The 19,194-nt window shown below is 38.4% G+C and overlaps 1 protein-coding gene across 2 annotated transcripts in view; it reads right to left on the reverse strand.

Annotated features, from left to right (window-relative positions):
- The window catches only part of Bmpr2 (bone morphogenetic protein receptor type 2), a 144,787-nt gene that overhangs the window by 11,229 nt on the left and 114,364 nt on the right, over window positions 1–19,194 (reverse strand). For both annotated transcript variants that reach the window (XM_070019372.1, XM_070019371.1), the window contains exons 8-11: window positions 15,341–15,501; window positions 13,865–14,012; window positions 7,127–7,263; window positions 183–355 (exon numbers count right to left, since the gene is read on the reverse strand). In XM_070019372.1, coding sequence (XP_069875473.1) covers window positions 183–355; window positions 7,127–7,263; window positions 13,865–14,012; window positions 15,341–15,501 — 619 coding nt within the window. The remainder of the gene's footprint in view (window positions 1–182; window positions 356–7,126; window positions 7,264–13,864; window positions 14,013–15,340; window positions 15,502–19,194) is intronic.

The raw sequence follows: 19,194 nt of genomic DNA on the forward strand, positions 1-19,194 counted from the left end.
GTTCCTTCTTGTATCTAAACAAAAAAATTATCTTCACGGAAAAATGGGAATACCGAAAGAAAAATTGCAACATTAGGTCACATGAGTTAATCATCACACAATTAGGTTAGTTTAACAGTACTTATGTCCTATTCTTTGGTCTGTTTCTAATACTCCTAGATATCAAACTGTCAGGGTCTTACCGTTCATTCTGCATAGCAGTAGACATTGGATTAACTGTTGGGCTTACAGATTTGTTTCTTTCCCATATCATCATTAGTTCAGCCATCCTCTCCTCAGCACACTGTGCAGTAAGCCGAGCCTCTGCATCCTGGTCCCAACAATCCTCAATTGTCTCCTTGAGTGACCTCACCGCCTATAATACAAAGTATATGTCAAAGAGTGTGTCTTTAAAGAAATGTACTTATCTTTAGTTTACAATATAAGGTAAAAGAAAATTAAGATTTTCTGAATCAATATTTTACAAAACTATAACAAAATACTCTAGACTTCAAAGATTTGTAAAGGTGTTCTTTTTTAAAAAAAAAATCTGTCCTGGGGCTTGAACTCATGGCTTGACACGGTCACTGTCAGGGCTAGTGCTCTACCACTTGAGCCACAGAGCCACTTTTGGCTTTTTCTAAGTAATTTGTTGGAGTTAAAGAGTCTTATGGACTTTTTCTGCCCAAGCTAGCTTCAAACTGTGATCCTCAGACCTCAGCCTCCTGTGAAGCTAGGATTACAGGCATGAGCCACCAATCACCAACAAAATGTTTCTTAAAAAGGGAAAAATGTGAGGGATTCTCTGAAGCTGAGGAACAGGCAAGTGAACTTTAACTTAACTCCTTGAAGAATGGTCAACTAGCCTAAGCAGGTGGAGTGTGCTGCAGATGTTCCTTCAAGGCACAGGTTCATGGCCCCATATCCCTGTTATTTTCATCAACAGCACTAATCCCATATCAGAAGTAAGTTTTGGGTTTGATGGAATTTTTCCATTTGGATAGCTCCTGTTTCCAGGTGATCTTTTTCTTTTTATTCCATTGTTAAGAATCTCTTCAGATTTCTCTGCAGTTTTTTTTTTATAAAGCCTTGCTCTTTTCATCTGCTCTGATATTAATAATCCTGTGTCTTTGAAACACATTAAAAAACAGTTGTACACTAGGGTAGAGATATTTTGCAATATAAATGTAGGATATCAGCTTAAACTTAAATTTCAAATAAGAAAGAACATTTTAGAATATGTATATACTAAACTGTGAGGATGGTACACTATTTAATCTGGGTATTTTATCTGAAGTCTATTTTTTTGGGCCAAAATTTTGTTAGCAATCCTTGTCAACATTTTAAATGTTTCCCAATATTATCTGTTCTACATTATAGCAGGCATAAGGTCTCTTAAACATGCCAACAAAAACATAATTTGTAAGAGAAAAAAAAGATAAATTCAAGTTCAGCCAAGGAAAAACCCTCTGCCCTTGCAAAGACACTGTTGAAAGAATAACAAGACAAACCATAGCCTAGTAAGAAACATTTGCAAATCCTGTGGTCGATAAAAGACTTGTGTCAACAATACAAAATGAGGGGCTGGGAAGGTGGCTCAGAGGTAGAGTGCTTGCCTTGCATGCATGAGGCCCTGGGTTAGATTCCTCAGCACCACATAAGCAAAAAGAAAAAAGCCAGAAGTGGCACTGTGGCTCAAGTGGTGGGGCGCTATAGCCTTGAGTTGAAGAGCTGAGGGATATATGCCCAGGCCCAGAGTTCAGGCCCCACGACCAGACCAAAAAAAAAAAAAAAGAATACAAAAAGAACCTTATACTTAAATAAGGAGTAAATAACCAATTTAAAAATAGGCAACAGCGATTGCTTCAGCAGCACATATACTAAAATTGGAATGATACAAAGATGGCATATTTTAAATGAGTATTGTACTTACTAGGATATCAAAAAATCAAATAAAAATATGCAATAGTCTCCTCACCTCGCCCCATTGGGGACAGGCCCTAGGTATGCATATGCTAAACAAGTGTCCTATCATTTTCCTGGTCTGGCCTTCAACTAAATCCTTCTGCCTGCATCTTCTGAGTAGCTGGAATTAAGAGGCATGTGCCACTTTGCCCAGCTTTCTCTTTATAAACTATACTCATTGCACAACTCTAGAACTGGACTGTCATTGCAGAGAAACAGTTTATTGACTGTAGCATTTAGGTTTAAATGGATTTGTTGGAAGTCAACCAAGTATTACAAATCCCTTACTTAGCAACCTAGTCTAAACTGGACGAAAAAAGTTTTCAGGTAAATATGCACATAATGCATATCCTATAATTGAAGAGTTGCTAAGAGATACTACAAAAGGACAGACCTTATTTGTTGTGGTGCCAAAGAAAAATTAAGGAAGATAAAGTTGGATTTTACTAGCCAGCGCCAGTGGTTCACATCTGTAATCCTAGCTACTCAGGAGGCTGAGATCTGAGGATTGCGGTTCAAAGCCAGCCCAAGCAGGGAAGTCCATGAGTATCTTATCTCCAATCAACCAACAGAAAACCAGAAGTGGTGCTGTTGCTCAAGTGGTAGAGTGCTAGCCTTGGAATGAAGAGCTCAGGGACAGCGTCCAGGCCCAGAGTTCAAGCCCCATGACCAAGAGGAAAAAACGAAAAAAAACTTGGATTTTACTAGACTAAAATTTCACAAATAAGTTTTTCTTTTACAAACATTCTATTGTGAAGCTGGTGTTTTGATGATCCTGGGAAAAGTATATGCCCTCTCACCTGCTGTCAGGGACCTCCTAAAAGATCAGCCTCAGTTTCCAGAGCAGAGTATAGACTAGAGGTACTTAGGCATATGTGTTTAACAACACCCCATCTTCAATTGCTACATACTTACAGATTCCAATCTCATTTGAAACAGAAGCTAGCTTTATGATATCTAGTGACAAAGATGATTAATAAAGACACTATTTAAATCTGTGCGGAAAATACATTCGGTCTTTATAGCCTTTCTGGGACATGGCATAATGAAATACCCTAATCTTAACAAGGCAATCTAAAATTGAAACATGAAACTATATGGCAAAAATAATTTAAATTATTAATTTTTTACTGTATAGTTTTAAAATGTAATTAACATCCTCAAAGTAACAAAATTATTAATAGTTCTTAAAAAGAGACTGCCAAAGAATAGAAGCAATAAGAATTTCTAGAAATAAGAACCGCACCCCATGGGAACCATACCCATGATGCCAAAAGACCTGGGTGTCCAGGGTGGGAGAACCAGAAGCCCAAACCCCACCAGAACCTGACCTATATAGCCCAGGCTGGGGATTGTACACCTCAGACTGCCAGCACCTGATTATACTCAGGAACTCATAGCAGATTCCAGCAACTGGGAGAGTAGATCCAGCACACCCATTATTGCCAAGAGCACCCATAGGAGTAAGCACGAGCAGTCTGAGGCTGCTCAGTCCTTGGCTAAAGGCAGGAACTGCCTGTGATCTCCAGAAGACATCTGAGAGCCCTATGTGGATCAGACTAGCAGCTGGAGGTCGGCCTCTCCCCCAACAGAACAGAGACCAGGTATAGACTCTCTCAGCCAACCCAGGGCCGAGAGTGAGCTTCTTCAATTGATCCAGGAACCAATCCAGAACCAAGCAAAGAAAGCCACCTATAGACCAAAACAGAGTTTCAGATTCGTCTCCAATAATCCATGAATCCCCATGTGAAAATCACAGAGAAAAATTGCACTACATTTAAGAGATGCTGGAGGCAATGACTCAAGAATTAAAGCAAGAAATAGATCCAAAATTTAAAGAACACAGAAACGAAATGTCAAAAGAGGTGCAGGATTTCAAACAGAGGATGCATGCAAAAATGGATGCAGTACACACCTCGCTAAGAGATGAGATTAATATTCTGAGAACCAACATAGAAACCATAAATGGCTCAATTTCCTCCATGCAAACCACAATGGAAGCCATAGGTAACAGAGTGAACAAAATGGAAAATAGAATATCAGATACGGGAGACAAAACGCAACAACTGGAAAAAAAAAGTCACAGATAGGGAAAAATCACTTAAATTATGCCAAAGGGAAATCCAAGAGCAAGCTATGCCAAGCAATTTAACCTTCGTATAATTGGAGTGGACAAAGGTAAGGAATATCAGAGCAAGGGAATGCAACACCTATTCAGTAAGATTATCAATGGAAATTTCCCCCATCTTAAAAGAGAACATCATACTTACATAACAGATGCATACAGAACACCTAACAAGCAGGATCCCAGAAGAAACACTTCTAGGCACATTATAGTAAAAATGATAGATCTGAATGATAAAGAAACAATCTTGCATGCAGCAAAAACAAAGAATGAGCTATACTATAATAGAAAAAAAAAATCAGACTCACTGCAGATCTCTCCATACAGACACGGAATGCAAGGAAAGCCTGATAAAGTACAATCTGAGCCCTGAGAAGCAATAACTGCCAGCCCAGATACACCCGGCAAAGCTAGCATTCACATTCCATGGAGAAACGAAAATTTCCAATAGTAAAGAAAAACTAAATGAATTCATAAACAATAAGCCAGCATTACAAAGACTACTAAGGGCTGGGAAGGTGGCTCAGTGGTAGAGTGCTTGTCTCACACGTATGAGGCCCTGGATTTGATTCCTCAGCACCACATAAGTAGAAAAAAAAGCCAGAAGTGGTGCTAGCCTTGAGCTGAAGAGCTGAGGGACAGCGCCCAGGCCCAGAGTTCAGGCCCCAACGACTAGCCAAAAAAAAGAATCAAAGACTACTAAGAGGGGGAACACAACCTAAAGAACGCAATCAAGAACAGGGATCCACATCAGATAGATATCACTAGAAGTCCAAGTAGGTTTCATCCCAGAGATGCAGGGATGGTTTAACATACATTAAGTCAATAAATGTAATCCATCACATCAACAAATCCAAGGTCAAGAACCACATGATTATCTCCATTGATGCAGAAAAGGCTTTTGATAAGATACAACATTAATACCCATTAAAAGCTCTGGAGGAAATAGGAGTAGAAGGAACATTCCTTAAAATAAGAAAAGCCATATATAACAGACCAATAGCCAATTATTATACTTAATGGGGAAAGGATGCCCACTCTAACCACTCCTCTTCAATATACTTCTGGAATTCTTGCTAGACAATACGGCAAGAAAAAGACATTATAGGGATCCACATAGGGAAGGAAGAAGTTAAACTATCTCTTTTTGCAGATGACATGAAACTATATCCCCATGATCCCAAACACTCCACCCCCAAACTCTTAGAACTTATAAACTACTTTGGCAAAGTAGCAGGATACAAAATCAACCCACAAAAATCAGTTGCCTTTCTGTACAACAACAATTACAAGCAGAAAGGGAAATCAAGGAAACAACCTATTTACAATAACCTCAAAAAAAATAAAATATTTAGGAATTAGCCTAACCAAAGGTGTAAAAAGAACTACTTAATGAAAACTATAAAAACTTATTGAAAGAAATTATAAGAGGACACCAGGAAATGGAAAGACCTTCCATGTTCTTGGATAGGCATATAGTGAAAATAGCCATACTGCCAAAATTGATATACAAGTTCAATATACAAGTTCATTAAAATCCCAACAACATATGCTAGTGGGGGATGCAGAGAAAGAGGAACTCTAGTGCACTGCTGGTGGGAATGTACACTAACATAACCACTTCGGAAAGCAGTCTGGAGGGTCCTCAGAAAGCTAAATGTAGACCTCCCCTATGACCCAGCCATACCACTCCTAGGCATCTATCCTGGACAACAGGAACCAGAATACAAGGACACATGCACCTCCATGTTTATTGCAGCACTGTTTACAATAGCCAGGATATGGAAACAACCCAGATGCCCCACTACAAATGAATGGATCCAAAAATTGTGGTACCTATATACAATGGAATATTATGCAGCCATTAGAAAGGACAAAATATTGGCATTCACAGGGAAATGGATGGAACTAGAAAAACCATGTTGAGTGAGGTAAGCCAAGAGCAAAGAGACAAATGGCACGTGGTCTCCCTGATAAGTGGATGTTAAATCCAAAATGTAAGGAGATACGACAAAGTAAACAAGACTCGAGAAATAAAGGACCTCCACTCATCTGGTCGAATCATTACTAAATGACCCCATGCTGCTGACCACATATATGGTACTTGTGCACACTGGAGGGAAACTAGGAAGAGGACACAGAAACAGAGGGAAGCGGGAAAACATACAACAGTGGGACCCATCAGCTGCACTGGTCATTGATTAAAATGAGCTAAGCAACTCAATGGCAGCGTTGGGAGGGAGGGAATAAGTGGGAAAGAGGGAACAGCTGACACTAAGCAAAATGAAAGAAATGTACATATCATCCAGTATGGAAGAAATAACTGTATTGTCAAAGCTCATAAACTCATAAACTTTATAGACCACGAAAAAAAAGAGGAAATGGGGTTCAGTGAGTTAAATAACTTCAGTATGTGGCTGGGAAGGTGGCTCAGTGGTAGAGCGCTTGCCTTGCATGCCTGAGGCCCTGGGTTCGATTCCTCAGCACCACATAAGCAAAAAGAAAAAAGCCAGATTGGCACTGTGGCTCAAGTGGTAGAGCGCTAGCCTTGAACTGAAGAGCTGAGGGACAGTGCCCAGACCCAGAGTTCAGGCCCCACGACCGGACCCAAAAAAAAAAAAAAAAAACTTCAGTATAAAACTAGGGAATAACCCAAGTCTTTCTAGCTCCAGAGTCTTTATGGCTGACTTACCCATACTGGCCTGAAGGGAGGAGTCATTAAACAAGGTTTGACAAGAAGTGTATCCATTTCCTACCTCACGTAACTGTGACTCTCCTGTACAGCATCTTTACAATAAAATAAAATAAAATATTAACATGCCAATTACTCTATTTATTACTTTGGCCACAGTATTGGAAAAAACTGAAATTGAAAAAAAAAGAGAGTTTAATTTAAAATAATCATGATAAAAATAAAATTAGTTGGAGTTCTGGTACTAGACAATGCTAAAAACTTACTAACATTATCAGCTTATTTTCTGTTCAAAGGATATTAAAACATATCAAGTAGTAGTCCTCTACTTAGTAAGGTTTTTTTTTTTTTTTTTTTTTTCTTACCAGGCTATTTTCTTTCCAGGCTTCTGGGAACTTGGGTCTCTGTTTTTCTCTGGACACAAGTACCTGCATATCCTCAAAAGTGGGATGATTTCCAACTTCTGTCTGAAAAGCCATCTGGTATTCTGGTACAGATTCACCTGTGTATGTGTAGAAAAAATGGCAGACTAGCAAAAGTATTTCTTTTTTTTCTTTTGTGTGCTGGTACTGGGCTTAAACTCAGCCTTTTTCTTAGGGATGGCGCTCTACCACGAGCCACATCTCTAGTCTGGCATTTTTGTTGGAGGTAAGTCTTGACGATTTGCCCAGGTTAATTTCAAACTGCAACCCTCAGATCTCAGCCTCCTGAGTAGCTAGGATTACAGGTGTGAGCCACCAGCGCCCAGCTCAGAAGGATTTCTTATATCAGGTAAACAAGGAAATTGTGCATATTAAACCCTTTCAAATATATCTGGAAGAGTCTGTCGTTTTAATATATAACTATTTAAATATTTTACTAAGAATAGTATTAAATATTTTTTGATAAGCCAAATGATAGTTTCAATGATGGACAGATACTTAATAAATATTTGTGAAAAAATAAATAAATAAATATTTGTGGTATAGAGAATTGAACCTGGGGCCTTGCACATGCTTACGCGTGTACTCTACTACTAAACAATACTACAATTAGGAGGAAAATATGTTCATAAGGTATAAGGTATACTTAAAAATATGTGTGACAGGACTGGGAAGGTGGCTCAGTGGTAGAGCGCTTGCCTTGCATGCATGAGGCCCTGGGTTCGATTCCTCAGTACCACATAAGCAAAAAGAAAAAAGCCAGAAGTGGTGCTGTGGCTCAAGTGGTAGAGTGCTAGCCTTGAGCTGAAGAGCTGAGGGACAGTGCCCAGGCCCAGAGTTCAGGCCCCACGACCGAACCAAAAAAAATTAAAAAAAATAAATTAAAAAAAAATATGTGTGACCTTTGATTCCACACATGAAGATGAAGAGAAAATCCAAGACTTACTACAACAAACACATCTATAAAATCCAAATATAAGTGGGTAGGTAAATCATCACTATGTCTCATTAGATCACTGGCTCTATTATAGGTTAGCCAGATTAGCAAATGTCACAGAAATTTGTATGACAATAACCATATGACAAAAAATACTGATTTTTTTGGGGGGGCCCTCCGGTCGTGGGGCCTTAACTCTGGGTCTGGGTGCTGTGCCTCAGCTCTTCAGCTCAAGGCTAGTGCTCTACCACTTGAGCCACAGCGCCACTTCCAGCTTTTTTCTTTTTGCTTATGTGGTGCTGAGGAATCGAACCCAGGGCCTCATGCATGCAAGGCAAGCACTCTACCACTGAGCCACCTTCCCAGCCCAAAAAATACTAATTTTTTAAATTCTTCAACAAACAATATTTAGATCAAGACTTTAAATCATCATTAATTATTCTACAAGTGTTTAATAACATTCATTACCATTAAGCACCATCAACTGCCTCCAATGAGAGGCTTTTGAATTTTGCAAAATACAACTTAAAAAAAAGTTAAGCATGTTAATAAATGCCCTAAGCCACAAAGAAGACCCTGGGACCAACAGAAAACCAATGGTCTAACACTGATAACATTAAATTTATTAATAAACATACTGAACTATACAGAAGACTCTTTGGACATACATAGAAAATGAACGATCTAGTAGAAATCTCATAAAAAAAAACACAGGATAACTAGACTTTTCTTGTCTTCTTACCCCTCTCTCATCCTATTAAAATGACAGTCTAGCTGGGACCTGGTGGCTATTGCCTATAATCCTAGCTACTCAGGAGGCTGAGATTTGAGGATCACGGTTCAAAGCCAGCCCGGGGAAGGAAAGTCCGTGAAACTCTTATCTCCAATAAACCATCAGAAAACTGGAAGTGGCGCTGTAGCTCAAGTGGTAGAGTGCTAGCTTTGAGCTGAAGAGCTGAGGGACAGCGCTCAGGCCCAGAGTTCAAGCCCCACGACCGACCAAATAAATAAATAAATAAAATGACAGTATAAATTAGAAAGAATACCAGGATAAGAGTTAGAGCTTTATCTCTACCTTGGAAAGGCATTTCACTTCTTTGCATTTCAGTTTTCCTGTTAGCAAAATGGCAATGTCTACCTTCACTATCTCATTCATGAAGACAATACATATAAAAAAAAACATTACAAAACATGCCATACAAATTTTGGGCTTCTCTTTAATTATTCAAAAAGTTCTATAAATTCTTTTTCTCCAATAATTTAAATGATTTACAAAGATTTCCAAAGACTAAGTCCATAATTTGCAGCAGAGCCCAAGTTATTAGAATATTGTGCTACCTATAAATACAAGTGATATTTTCATACACTGTAGCATTTAAGCAGATGCTTAGTTTTAATCAATAACCACCAACATTAAACTTGAGAGATAAAGTTAGAGGAGTTTATGCTAGCTAGCATATTACTTTCTTCCTTGATATCTCATATTTACCAGCAGTGAACTGTAAGATAATTCACTACGTTTGCATATATGATCTGTCTCACACAGAAATACTATATATATTCATACTGGCCAAGTATCATTCCTTGGTTTAGTAGAATAATTAAAAATTCACAATTTTACTTATTTACTTTTAATAACCAGAAAACTTCCTAAAAGAAATTGATGCAGTGTGAATGCAATGACATTAAAAATTATGAGATGACTCACAAGATAATATGCTGGAAATGATCTATACAACTTGGGGGAAGGGCAATTGGGAGGAGTGAAAATGATAGAAAAATGAGGGAGGGGGTAACAAGTTCGACAAGAAGTATACTCACTACTTTTATTTATGTAACTATAACTTCTATGTACATCACCTTGACAATAAAATTAAAATTAAAAAAAGAATAGAAAATGCAGCAGAAATAAATGGAAATAAGTAGTGAAAAAAAGAATTATCAAGTGAAATTTCACTAAATTTCTATGATTCTAAATGTAGTTGTTCAATAGATACTTGTTTAGAGCTAACTAAGTGCTAGCACTGGGGATACAAAGGATGAATGTTAATGACAAACCCATCATCATGTGAGATATTTTTCCTTCCCCCTTCCCTTCCCTCATTCCTTTCCCTTTTCTCCTCCCCTTCCTTTTATCTCTCTCCTTCCCTTCCCTTCCCCTCCCCTGCACTACCTCATTCCTTTCTTTGTGTTTTTATTTGTGATGCATTTTTCCCACTTTTACCCCCATTTCATTGTTAAAAAATTTTAAGTGTTCTGCCCTTTCTTAATACTTTTCTTTCTTTCTTTGTTTTTTCTTTTGTCGGTTGTGGGGCTTGAACTCTGGGCTTGAGCGCTGTCCCTCAGCTCTTCAGCTCAAGGCTAGCGTTCTACCACTTGAGCCACAGTGCCACTTCCGGTTTTTGAGTGGTTTATTAGAGATAAGAGTCTCACGGACTTTTCTGCATGGGCTGGCTTTGAACCATGATCCTCAGATCTCAGCCTCCTGAGTAGCTAGGATTACAGGCATGAGCCACCAGCGCCCAGCTATTAACACTTTTCTTCTTACATTTTCTGTAGTATAATTTTTCTTCTCTATTAGAAACTCCCTTAAGAATACTGAGAGGCTCCTCCTACTCTGGTTCAAGAATAATTCCTCAGTTCTAATTCTTCTTGATCGTTCAACTACATTTGCTTTCATAAATTTTGTCATTGTTGTTTTTTGTTTGTTTGACTTGGGGTATGGGTTGGATACAAGGTCTCCCTATATAGGCTAGACTTGCCTCCAAGTAGGGAGCCTTCTACTTAAGCCTTCTATGAGCTAGGAATGTAGGCATGTTCCACCAAATTTTGGTTCTTTTTTAAAATCTTTTTTTATTATTATCATCTTTAAGTAGTTGCACAAAGAAGTTCCCATTCTACAAAACAATATATGAATACAAGGTGTCTGACATTGTCACCCATCACTCCTAACCCATCCCTTCTTTCACTTTTACATTTCTAAGTGACCTCCAAGATACTCTAATATCTAAGTTTTCTCACTACTTTTCTGATCATTTATCTTGTCTTCCTAATTAATCTATCTGGAAGAGGAAACATCCCCCAAATCTGGTGTTCAATGACCAATTCTCTTCATTTGTTCTACTAGGGGAGGGCAATCCCCCACAGTTCAGAACCAGATCCAAAAGCTGCTTTGAATTTTGTCTTAGATGTGCCTCTTCTTCCTCATGTTAACATTATAGATTACCAATATAATTCTGTTTTTATTCTTTTATATGAATAAGAAATAGCGTTTTATCCATTTTTGACTATGCAGGTATGTGGTACTCAGTACCTTCATACTGTTGTGCAACCATTACCACTAACTATGACTAGAATGTTTTTTCCATTATCTGCAAATGAAAACTGTCCTTATTAAATAAGAACTCTCCATTTCTTTTTAATTTCAACATTTTAGTCTTTTCTATTTTAATTCATCTTACATATCTGCAAAAATTCTACAAACAAGGCTTAATTATAATTCCCTAATCAAACAACCAGTATTTCTTTCTCCTCTATTCTTATCTCTCACTGGGAAATGAACCCATATTCTTGTACATGGTAGGCAAAGCTCTATCAGTGAACTATACCCCTAGTCCCTAATAGTGCTCTTTTTATTTTTATTTACTATTCTTTATGTCGGCTGGGGTGCTGGGTGCTGTCCCTGAGCTCTTTTTGCTCAAGGTTAGTGCTCTACTACTTTGAGCCACAGCACCACTCCCAGTTTTCTGGTGGTTATTTGAAGATAAGAGTCTCACAGATTTTCCTACCCAGGCTGGCTTTGAACCACAATCCTCAGATCTCAGCCTCCTGAGTAGCTAGGATTACAGGCATGAGCTACTAGTGCCTGGCTGCTCTTTTTATTGATAACATCAGAAGGAATAATGAATCTTTGAATATAGTAGTTTTTAAAAATATAGTGACAGTGTGTAGAAATGCTGATGAAAGAATAATTTTAATTAGACATTTTTCTATTAATTAAACTCTGGATTAGAATGTCAAGAAAACAAAAACAATAAAAAATTTTGTGATAAAATTTTAATAATGGAGGGGCTGGGAAGGTGGCTCAGTGGTAGAGCGCTTGCCTTGCATGCCTGAGGCCCTGGGTTCGACTCCTCAGTACCACATAAGCAAAAAGAAAAAAGCCGGAAGTGGTGTTGTGGTTCAAGCGGTAGAGCGCTAAGCCTTGAGCTGAAGAGCTGAGGGACAGCGCGCAGGCCCAGAGTCCAGGCCCCACGACCGGACCCAAAAAAAGAAAAAAAAAAATTAATAATGGAGTACTTGTGATACTAACTTATGTTATTTTTGGAAAAATATCTCAATGACTCTGTACTTCCAACTAACTAGAAAATATGCTCTAATGCAAACTAATTGACCTACAATGTAAATAATCTTTAATTAATTTCATTGTTTTAGAATTATAAATTTTTTTTTTTTTTTGGTCCGGTCGTGGGGCCTGAACTCTAGGCCTGGGCGCTGTCCCTCAGCTCTTCAGCTCAAGGCTAGCGCTCTACCACTTGAGCCACAGCGCCACTTCCGGCTTTTTTCTTTTTGCTTATGTGGTGCTGAGGAATCGAACCCAGGGCCTCGAGCATGCAAGGCAAGCACTCTACCACTGAGCCACCTTCCCAGCCCCTAGAATTATAAATTTTTAATTAGTAATATCTTGAAAGCAAAAACAATTCAATCTCCTATTAATCTAGCTTTATTAAATAGCTCTGTTTCATCAATTGTTCATGCTGCTTCTCTTTTCTATTCTTTTAATGGGTCTATTCCTATTAGAGAGTGAACACATATATCAAACTTTTTTATACATCATCTAGAAAAATGAAGTACATAGATTAGTAGTTAAAGTTTGATGTAATCCCAACAAAGGGAGAAAAACTATTAGTCCACTTGACTATTTCTAGAAAGCCTCAAACAAGCAATCACATTAAATAATCATTCTTTCATTAAAAGGAAAGAGGAAGAGAGGAAGAAAAGTAGAGAGGAAACTAGGAAGGGAATGAGGGAGGGAGGAAAGATGGAAGAAAGGAAAAAAGAAAAGAAGGGACGAAAGAAAGGCAAAGGAAAAGGGCTATGAAAAAGGAATACACATTCATAAATAATGAATTGCTTCTACTAAGTTCTTACATAGTCAAAACAAGAAACAAAAATTAATGGAAGGAAGGAAGGAACAAACATGTCTCAAATGATCAGAGGGTACATTAGGAAAATGATTGCTAAAGCAATCAGAGACTAAACAGAAAAGCTACTACTAGCAATTAATTAAATTGTACTCAGATGGAAACCTGAAGTCTTTTTAACCATGTTTCCCAGTTTACATATTCTGCTAATGTTTCCGAACATTAGATGGCAATGAACTAAAGGTTTAAATGAAAGTAAAAAGATTTATTATATGAAAATTTAATGTAAGTAGGAAGAAAGGTATAATTTTATATCAGCTCAAAATACATACCAAGTTATTGTTTGTCAGTCATGTGGCTTGAACTCGGGGCCTGGGCACTGTCCCTAAGTTCTATCTGCTCAAGGCTAGTGCTCTACCACTTTGGGCCACAGCAGCATTTCCAGTTTTCTGGTGGTTAACTGAAGATAAGAATCTCACAGACTTTCCTACCAGAGCTGGCTTTGAGCCACAATCCTCAGATCTAAGCCTCCAGAATAGTTAGGATTATAGGTGTGAGCCACCAGGGCCTGGTATATCAACTTTTGATAGCAGTTCTTACCTGGGAAAAGGTCTGTACATCTCATAAATATCTCCCAATAGATTAGCCCAAGTGCATACATGTCTACTTGTTTCAAAGCTGATTCGCAGTCTCTCAGGTTCACAGCTCCTTCTAGCACTTCTGGTGCCATATATCTAATTGTGCCAACCTGATTGAAATTGGAGATACATTTTTTTAGAAACAGAATATAGCATATTTTGAAGGGTAGACATTAGATCAACAGTCATATGTATACTGTGGTCATATTAATATTATTTGACTCTAAGCAACCTTTAAACAACTTATTTTTTAATTTCTACAATATCCTTCCCAACTAAATAGTGGTAAATCAGTTTTAGTAAATTTATCAATCAATAAAATGGACTAGATGTCCCTATATATATCAACTTTACGTGCTGTAAGACACAATCATGAGAAAATTGCTAAACAATTTATACATGATCTAGTATTTTATTTATTTATTTATTTATTTAGGGTCCGGTCGTGGGGCCTGAACTCTGGGCCTGAGCGCTGTCCCTCAGCTCTTCAGTTCAAGGCTAGTGCTCTACCACTTGAGCCACAGCGCCACTTCCAGCTTTTTCCTTTTTGCATAGGTGCTGAGGAATCAAACCCAGGGCCAAGCATGCAAGGCAAGCGCTCTACCGCTGAGCCACCTTCCCAGCCCATAATTTAGTATTTTTAAATTAACAACTATATGTACATACATATGTATGTATAAGCACTCTTGTGTACAGGAGCACGTGCGTTCATACACACACACACCACACACACACACACACACACACACACACACACACACACACACAGCAGAAAGGTCAGAAAGGATATGTTTGACACTGTAATGGAGATTATCAGATGGTGGATAGTCATTTTATGAACTCAGTAACTTTACTCTTGCTTTGTAACAAATTCCTGGCTAGGTGTAGAGGTGTATGCCTATAAATTTAGCACTCAGGAGGGGGAAGCAGAAGGGTGTTGAGGTCAAGGCCAGTGTAGGCTGTATAGCAAGACCTTACCTCAAAAAAAACTAAAACAGGGCTGGGAAGGTGGCTCAGTGGTAGAGCGCATGCCTTGCATGCCAGAGGCCCTGGGTTCAATTCCTCAGCACCACATAAGCAAAAAGAAAAAAGCCAGAAGTGGTGCTGTGGCTCAAGTGGTAGAGTGCTAGCCTTGAGCTGAAGAGCTGAGGGACAGTGCCCAGGCCCAGAGTTCAGGCCCCATGAATGGACCCCCCAAAAAAACAAAAAACAAAAAACTAAAACAAACATAGAAAAACAAGCAAATAAAGTCAATTCATACTTATTTATTCCTAGTATCTGTGTCAAAGTGAGGTAGAATGACAATGATTTTCAAGATGAACTTCACAAAGGCCTTTATACATTTGGTACATCATACCTTTGTAATTTTTAATATTCTATAATTGGCAGTTTATAAAAATAAACATTTCAAAGCATGTCAGTATTTTGTATTACTCACCTCACTTATGGCTGCATTATCTTCTTCTCCTGGACGCACCAGTCTATTTCCAGTCAGCCTCATGGACAGCCCAAAGTCACTAATGACACAGGTTCCATCATTTTTTACCAGGACATTTCTGCTGTTTAAATCTCGATGGGAAATTGCAGGTTTATAATGATCTGTTTGGATAATTTAAAGTATTTACTAATGCTTAAATAGAACTATTAGGGATGAAATGAACATATAGACAAACAAAATAGCTCAAGAGGTTCAGGCAGCAAGTGCTTGGCCCTGAGTTCAAACCCTAGTAATGCAAAACAAAAGCAAAACCCCACAAAAAAAGGAAAAATAAAAATCACTGCTTTCCAATGCATTTTGCTCTGTAACTATTACATGTGTAGTTAATAAAGCATTTAACCATTTAGCTGAAACCAATAGCAAATATGTTGCTTACAACTCTTAACACAACTGTTTTCTCTTAATTTCTGAAGCACATAAAGAAATATTTGGTATGTTCATTGACACACACATTTCTGTAGCACATAAAGAAATATTTGGTATGAACATCAACACACACACACACACACACACACACACACACACACACACACACACACACACACACACACACACACACACACACACACACACACACACACACACACACACACACACACACCCCACATACAAGAGTCAGTTAGTCAGTTATTAATGAAAAGCTACTGTGGCTCTAAATTTTTGTATGAATACTAGTTTTCCTATATTTTTAACAAATCAAATGGGTAACAACACATCCCAGTTCTGTCTTAGGTTTAGTCAAGTCTCTAACCTAAGCCCACTCTAACTCTTTTTTTTTTCCGGGGGGGGGGGGTGGGGGGGTCCGGTTGTGGGGCCTGAACTCTGGGCCTGGGCGCTGTCCTTCAACTTTTCAGCTCAAGGCTAGCACTCTACCACTTGAGCCATAACACCACTTCTGGCTTTTTTTTTTCTGCTTATGTGGTGCTGAGGAATCGAACCTAGGGCCTCATGCATGCAAGGCAAGCACTCTACCACTGAGCCACCTTCCCAGCCCCATAGAGTGACAGACTTGCGCAACAAAGCCAAAGCAATAGCAAGAGGTCAAACCCCAATACAGACATTAAAAAAAAAAACAAAAACAAAAACAGAAGAGTTGGAAGAAAAAACAAGAGCTAATAAGTTTCTTTAACTGAGTTGACTTCTGTCTCTTTTTACCATTTTCTACTAATTGTTTCAATCATCCCAAACTTGTGTTTAACTTAGCTTCAATGAAATTCCTATAACAGCTATATCACTTGTTCTGAGCAAAAACATACTATACCATATTACAACATAAATACTATGGTACAGGGCTGGGAAGGTGGCTCAGTGGTAGAGCACTTGCCTTGCATGCCTGAGGCCCTGGATTCGATTCCTCAGCACCATATAAGCAAAAAGAAAAAAGCCGGAAGTGGTACTGTGGCTCAAGTGGTAGAGCACTTGCCTTGAGCTGAAGAGCTGAGGGAAAGCGCCCAGGCCCAGAGTACAAGCCCCACGACTGGACCCAAAAAACAAAAATTGTGGATATAAATTCTATGGTACAATGGTGAACTCAGATATTCATATGAAATTTTTTATAGTAAAATTGGAAACTGTTCACAATCTATAATAAATCAATCTATAAACTAAAGTATCTATACTTCAGGGAAAACTAATCATAGGGAAAGTATGCAACAAGTTGGTAGGCAACCAGAATGAAAAAGTCTATTTCCTACTCTTCCTAAAAAGAAAAAAGAAAAGAGATGAAAACAAAAAAGATAGGAAAGATGGGAAGAAACAGATGAGAGGAAGAAAGCAGTGAGGTAAAGAGAAAAGATAACGTTATCAGACTACTCCTCTGACATGACTTTTTCCTTTTAAGTTCCCTAAGTACCCATTTTAATTTTTTTTTAAGTGTATGAGGCAATGGGTAGAACACAGTATTATCTTTCCCTAGAAACAGCACCTTACTAGGCAAATATCTCAAAGGAAATCATGATATGATATGATTTCAGTTACATTTTTTTTCCTCCGGTTGTGGGGCTTGAACTCTGGGCCTGAGTGCTGTCCTTGAGCTCTTCAGCTCAAGGCTAGCACTCTACCTCTTGAGCCACTGCATCACTTCTGGTTTTCTGGTGGTTTATTGGAGATAAGAGTCTTACGGACTTTCTTGCTCAGGCTGGCTTTGAATTGTGACCCTCAGATCACAGCCTCCTGAGTAGCTAGGATTACAGCCATTAGCTACCAGCACCTAGCTTCAGTTACATTATTTAAACCAATTCAAAAATTAGTCTCTCAGCTCGGTGTTGGTGGCTTACCCCTGTGATCCTAGCTATATCAGGAGGCTGAGATCTGAGAATCATAGTTCAAAGCCAGTATATGCAGGAAAGTCTATGGGATCTTATCTCTAACCATCAAAAAGATCAAAGTGGAGCTGTGGCTCAAATGGTGGAGCACTACCTTTGGGCAAAAAACCCCTCAGGGACAGCTTCCAAGCCCTGAATTTTCTAAAGGGATTCTTTAAATGTCTGAGGGTTGTTTTTTTTTGTTGGGGTGGAGAGTGGTGGAAAGGGTGTGCTGGCCCTGGGCCTGGGAACTCAGGGCCTGAATACTGTCAGTGAGCTTCTTTGCCCAAGGCTAGTGAACCACAGCTCTATTTCCAGATTTTTAATGGTTAATTGGAGAGAAGAATCTCACAGACTTTCCTGCCTGGGTCGGCTTCAAACTGTGATCCTCAAATCTCAGTCTCCTGAGTACCAAGCTTGAGCTACTGGCACTTGGCCAGCTTGAAATGTTTTAAAATAGTGTAATATACTAAATAAAAAGAAAGAAATGTACATATCAGCTGATTTGGAAGAAATCATTGTATTGTCACAAACTTTATAGACCACGATAATGACAATTTGCCTCATGAAGGTTAAAATGTGTTTGTGATTTTTAACTATCACTATCTCACAATACTGTGAAATTTATGTAATCAATCACAATAAAAATTATTTTTAAAATAGTGTAATATAAAATTGGGATCATGGTTTAAATAGCAGAGAATTTGCCTAGCAAGAGCAAGGCCCTGAGTTCAACCCTCAGTACTGCTAAAACTAAACAAACAAAAAACGAAGCACCCAAAGGGGTAACTAGGTTTTTCATTAGTTAAATGTTTGAGAGTAAAGAGCTCTATTTAAATAAAAATTTTAGCCAATGTTTGCCTTGAAACCTTGCTGAATCATGCAATCTTTAAAAGGGGATTAAGGATGGTATTTTAAATTCTGTACTAAGCCAGATTTTAAAAGGAACTATAATATTTAAGAGCAAGGGAATACATTCCAATAGCTAATATGCTGATGCACTAAGTGCATCAAGTTGCTGATATAGGCAGTAACTTCCTGTACTCAGGAAGAGCAAGATGTCAAGATAAATGAGCTGATAAATTATTCAGGAGAAATTATTTATATATGAAGCATCAGCTAGAAAAGATGATCCATTCTATTATGTAACGGAACAAAGATCTAAGAAACTGATACATTAAAATCCTCTTCACTAAAGAGGTCAGGGAAACTGAAAAGACAATGTCATGGCTACAGGATTACAGTAAGAAAATGTGGTAAGGGATAAAAGCTTCAGAAAGCACAGGCACAGCATGATCACAGCCAGGCTAATTCAGGGTGCTTGTGATGTGAGAGCAAATTGAAACAAAGTGAGAAAGCAAATGTTTTAAAAAGAGATGCTTTGACCAGCTAGCAAAACTGCATGAAAGCTGAGGAAGACCATGGTAGTGACAAGGAATACAACATAGTTCTGATAAAGTAGTGGCAAAGATTGATTCCCTACTAAACATT

Source organism: Dipodomys merriami, unplaced genomic scaffold, assembly GCF_024711535.1.
Source record: "Dipodomys merriami isolate MVZ:Mamm:240054 unplaced genomic scaffold, mDipMer1.0.p SCAF_1, whole genome shotgun sequence".
Taxonomy (NCBI): Eukaryota; Metazoa; Chordata; class Mammalia; order Rodentia; family Heteromyidae; genus Dipodomys; species Dipodomys merriami.